General features: G+C 40.4%; 1 protein-coding gene across 1 annotated transcript; it reads left to right on the top strand.

Moving 5' to 3' along the window:
* Nucleotides 1-653: 653 nt before the first annotated feature.
* On the top strand, nucleotides 654-4,000 carry trmt12 (tRNA methyltransferase 12 homolog). Its single transcript, XM_041047879.1, has 7 exons — nucleotides 654-814; nucleotides 980-1,148; nucleotides 1,252-1,450; nucleotides 1,723-1,873; nucleotides 1,994-2,103; nucleotides 2,384-2,541; nucleotides 3,623-4,000. The coding sequence occupies exons 1-7, from the start codon at nucleotides 762-764 to the stop codon at nucleotides 3,998-4,000; spliced, it is 1,218 nt and encodes a 405-aa protein (XP_040903813.1). The 5' UTR covers nucleotides 654-761.
* The last annotated feature ends 759 nt before the right edge of the window (nucleotides 4,001-4,759 follow it).

The raw sequence follows: 4,759 nt of genomic DNA, 5'->3' as shown, positions 1-4,759 counted from the left end.
CATCCAGTATCACAGAGAGTACGTCACCAAGTCTACTAACCAAAGCTGTGTCAATGTGTCAATATAAAACCACCAAAAATTTCAAATATGACAGGAAATCTCCCTGAAAACATGTTATCTAATGTAAACAGTGCCTGCACTGTGAGCATTATCAGCATACCGAACTCTGTGTATTTTAGTTCCACAGCATTTTGTATTGTTCTAAATATGAAACTGTCCTTGTGCTAAAAGATTTTACACCTGAGTGGGGATGCAGATCAGCCATACTTATTTCAGATTAAGCCTGGATATTACACATTTAAATAAAGACACATCTGACAATACAGACTTGGTTTTTCAGCTTTATTTAGAAGTATCACCTTTTCTTTTCTAAACATTTAGGTTACTTTACTCACAGTAACCCTTCTCCCTGGGTTTTGTCTCCATCTGCCGGCATCCGTGAGAAACTGGTCCAAACCGCTCCTGATGTCTTTCTTGTAAGACATGTCTCCAACAACACAGCACAAAGCAAAGACGTAGCCTTCGTCCTTTATTTAGAAACCAGCGCAAGGAAAGCTCTACCAAAATATAAAAAAAACACTCAACCGTTTGTTTTGACAATAAAGTTTTGTGTTTTCAAAGGTCCGTCCAGTATAACAGTCCGACTGGAAACATATTGTTTGTTGTTGTGGAGCTGCTGCCGTTGACCTAATTCAGCACTCTTAAATTGAATCTCCAAATGTTTACAGGGTGGATTTATTTGTTTGTTTGTTTGTTTTTAAATGGACGGCGTGCCCTGCCTTCGTGTGTCTCAGTGTCACGCACAGCAGTTCAGGTAATCAGCCATTTAGTGCGTGTGTAGCCTCTGAAGCTAAGTTCGCAGCTAGCCAGCATGGGAACTTTGAGCAGCGTTTGCTCAGAAAGAAACATGTTAACTGTGTTTTCTGCGGTTTCCTGCAGTGACTTTGACATTACATTTAAAATGCATCTAATTTCACAGGAAATGTCTGCAGTCCAGGGGAGCTCTTGACCTGAGTTTGTGTCTGCTGAAAGACTCAGATGGGACAGTTTTGTTGCCCATTTTACAGTCCTGTCTGTCACACCTCGATCTGAACTCTCTCAGGAGCATGGTGTCTTCAGACAGTGCTTGTGAAATCGTTTGGAGTCAGGTATTTAAAACAGAGTAAAATGCTATTAGCAACAGACAGCACTACGCTGCACCTTTAAAGTCTTATTATGTGTCTCCTGTTGTCTGCCCTGTTTTTGCCACAGTCTCCTCTACAGTCAAAGAAAGAGAAGGGAAAGACAAGTGGCAGTAACCTTGAGAAAATTCTCCAGGAGCTGTTGGAGTCTCATGGTGAAAGATGGACCGAGGAGCTGAGGGGGGACATCCCTCGCAGCTTCCAGAGGCACGGAGACCTGGTCCTGCTGGGAGACGGCTGTTTCTCCCTGCCACTGTGGAAGAAAATGGGTACTGTTCTCAAACTTTTCTTTAGAACAGAACTCACCAAGCACTTTATCAGAAACACCAGTACATCTGTGTATTCAGCCAACCATATGGCTGACGTGTTAAGCATAAAATCATGTAGATATGGTTGAGGAGCTTCCATGAAGTACTGAAGTTATTTTGAGAGCAAAGAGAGAAACTACCCAGTATAAGAATGGTGTTCCTGAGGTGCTTGGAAATTGTAGGTGTATAAATAATTGATTAGGACGTGTACTGATTACATGTTACTTGTTTAGATCGACAGCTTTGGAGTGCAGTGGCAGGAGGGCTGGGGGCAAAGCGTTTGGCAAAGATGAGCCGAATATCCAGGGATGGATTTAGGTCTCCTGTGGTGACGATGCTGTTAGGAGAGCACAGTTGGGTCACACATGTGGACAATGGTATTAGGTGAGTCTCAGTAATAATCAATCTTTTTCTTAATGAATAGGTCCTGGGCACATGATTACTAAATTTTACATGAGTGAAACTTGTCTCAAACTTATATTGTCTTAATTACCCTTGTTTCAGGTATGAGTTTGACGTTACCAAATGTATGTTCTCAGCTGGAAACATAACAGAGAAACTCAGAGTAGCTGGATTTGACTGCAGAGGGGAGACTGTGGTGGATTTATATGCAGGTAGCAAAACTTTTTTTTTTTTTAAAAACAGATTGTAGACTATATAATTTGTACTTCAACACCTCATTAGTGGGAACAATAAAACAACACATGCACAGTTACACACAATCTAACACAGTGGCTCTGTAATAAATACTGCAGTTCAGAGGAGACATCAACTCATAAGCTTATGTTTAATCCCTTTCCAATATGTTGCTTGTATCGTGTCTAGTGATTAAACATAATTTGAATTATGACATTAATGTTGTTGCATAACTGTCACAACTGTATTTGATGTCAGGTATCGGCTACTTCACTCTCCCATATCTGGTCCACACGGGGGCCAGTCATGTTCACGCCTGCGAGTGGAACCCTGATGCTGTTGAAGCTTTACAGAAAAACCTTAAGGCAAACGGTGTGTCCGACCGCTGCACGATTCACCAGGGAGACAACAGACAAGTAATATGTTTTTCTGTACACACTACCTGTACTCCTTATGCTACATCATGCTACATGCTACATTGTTTACACACAACAATATTAGCCCTGTCTCCCAGCAACTGATTACTTCACTACAAGTGTGACTTGTGCTCTCTAGTGGTTGAGATGGGTATCAGAGAGGAATTTTGAGTCCCATCTCCAGTGATGAGTTAAAAACCTTTATACATCTATTAGAGATGTATTATTACAGTGCAGTAATAATGAGATATTTTGACACACCAGTATATTATTTAAATTCATAACAAATTCAGTTTATTTCAAAATGTTATCAAAGTGGAGAAAGCTCCCACATATCTCACTTACAGCTGGAATATTTACATATTCAGATTAATCACATACAATTAAATAAAAATGTGGTACATATTCATGTATGTAAACATTTTAAAGGGTTGTTTGAAAATTTCAGATTTGACATCACACTGTAAAAATGTAAATCAATAGGATCAATTTCAACCCTCTAGTTGTTCTGACACTTGGACTAAATTCAACCAAATAACAACTGATCAACATGTTGGTGGTTACTATAACTATGAATGTGATAGAGACTGACTTGATGTCAGAACAGAATGGTACGTTTGCAGATTCAAAAGAACAGTTCAACTCTAAATTTAAATGTTGGTGGTGTTGTCTGGGTGCAACAGAAAGCTGTACACCACAAATTTGTTCTAAACATATTCCAAGTGCTGTCATGTTCTTTTGTTCAGGTTTGTGTGTGAGTGTTTTTTTTTCCTTTGTAAATTCCAGTATAATTGCAAGCACATTTCTGGCATCACAGCAGTAGTGAAAATTGTGTATTGGTCTTTTCTAGAAGCATTACACATTACAGCATTAGAGGCACCTCAGTATTCTGTACTATCTCATTTTGTCATAGTCAAGTTTCTCTGGTTTTAAATCCCATTGTCCACCATTTGATCTATATCTCCTTTCAGAATTATTGGTTAAATCATTAGTAATAGTGGCTTTCGTTGAGAGTCACGTAGTCGTTCGATTCTGTTAATAATATTGAAGAGCTTTTTTTATTTTTACTTTATTTTTCCAGCTCCAGCTGTGTGACATTGCTGACAGAGTGAATCTTGGTCTCATACCGAGCTCTGAGGACGGCTGGCTTGTCGCCTGTCGTCTGCTGAAGAGAAACACTGGTGGCATTTTGCACATTCACCAGAATGTTACCTCACCGTCACCGAACACTGCAGCCATTCCAGCAATCAATGATGCCACCCAGAGGGTTTCTGGGAAGAAAGCAGACAGAGAGGTGTGGCAGGCCTGGGCGGATGACACAGCGAACCGCATCACTTCTCTTTTAAAGGACATCAGTGGTGTGAGGTGGATAACAAACATCCAGCACATAGAGCACGTTAAGTCGTATGCACCTCATGTTCACCATGTGGTGCTGGACTTGGAGTGTAGACCATCCTGAGCTAAAGAGAAGAACACAGATACAGAGTGGACACTGTGGCACTGAACATTTTCAATGTACAGAAGTTTCTTTTTTTTCCTCAAGAAGAAACAGCCAGCTGTATGGTCCAGAAGTTTCCAATGCCAAACACGACACCATCTGGAGAAATCATCTGCTGCAGTGTTTTTGTGTTGATCCAGGGCTGACATTTTTTTGTTTGTTTGTTTTTTTTTTGGAAACTTCCTGCCTCACGCTCGTTTGCAGTTTTAATCACATCTGGAAGCGGCCCAGCTGTACCTCAACCGCACCCTTACCTGTTCGCCACCGGACAGCTCTATTGGAGCAGTGGAGAATTAGGTGCATATTAAAGAGCGCCTCACTGTTGTCATACTCACTGAATTTCACTGTGGTGTTTGATATTCAGGCCTCTTGTGATTGGCTGAAATGAAAAGGTACACACCCAGATATGACTCACTTGCACTGCTCCTGACTCTCACATCATTGTACTGGTAATTACAGGAACACCCAGACATATTATACTCCAATATTTGGACTTGTTAAACTACAGGATTTGTGTATTTGACATCTTAACCTCTACAAGAAACTAGCTTAAATAACATAAATATACAGTAGTACTCTGTCTTGTTAGTATGTCTTTGGACGTTACACGACTGAGTTATAGGCAGGTTACATATTAAAGGAGAAACCTGAATACATGAGTGCAGATGTTTCCATACAGAGGGGTCACTGAATGTTTTCATGAGTATAGAAATTATGTGA

Source organism: Toxotes jaculatrix, chromosome 10 (genome assembly GCF_017976425.1).
Source record: "Toxotes jaculatrix isolate fToxJac2 chromosome 10, fToxJac2.pri, whole genome shotgun sequence".
In the NCBI taxonomy this organism is placed as follows: Eukaryota; Metazoa; Chordata; class Actinopteri; family Toxotidae; genus Toxotes; species Toxotes jaculatrix.
This window is presented reverse-complemented; position numbering and strand designations above follow the sequence as displayed.

Bases quoted from the DNA above. Each gene is read 5' to 3' on its own strand.
- trmt12 (XM_041047879.1), top strand. From the start codon at position 762: ATGGACGGCGTGCCCTGCCTTCGTGTGTCTCAGTGTCACGCACAGCAG. The intron at 815-979 runs GTAATCAGCCAT...CTAATTTCACAG, and splicing joins TGTCACGCACAGCAGTTCAG to GAAATGTCTGCAGTCCAGGG. The intron at 2,104-2,383 runs GTAGCAAAACTT...ATTTGATGTCAG, and splicing joins TGTGGTGGATTTATATGCAG to GTATCGGCTACTTCACTCTC.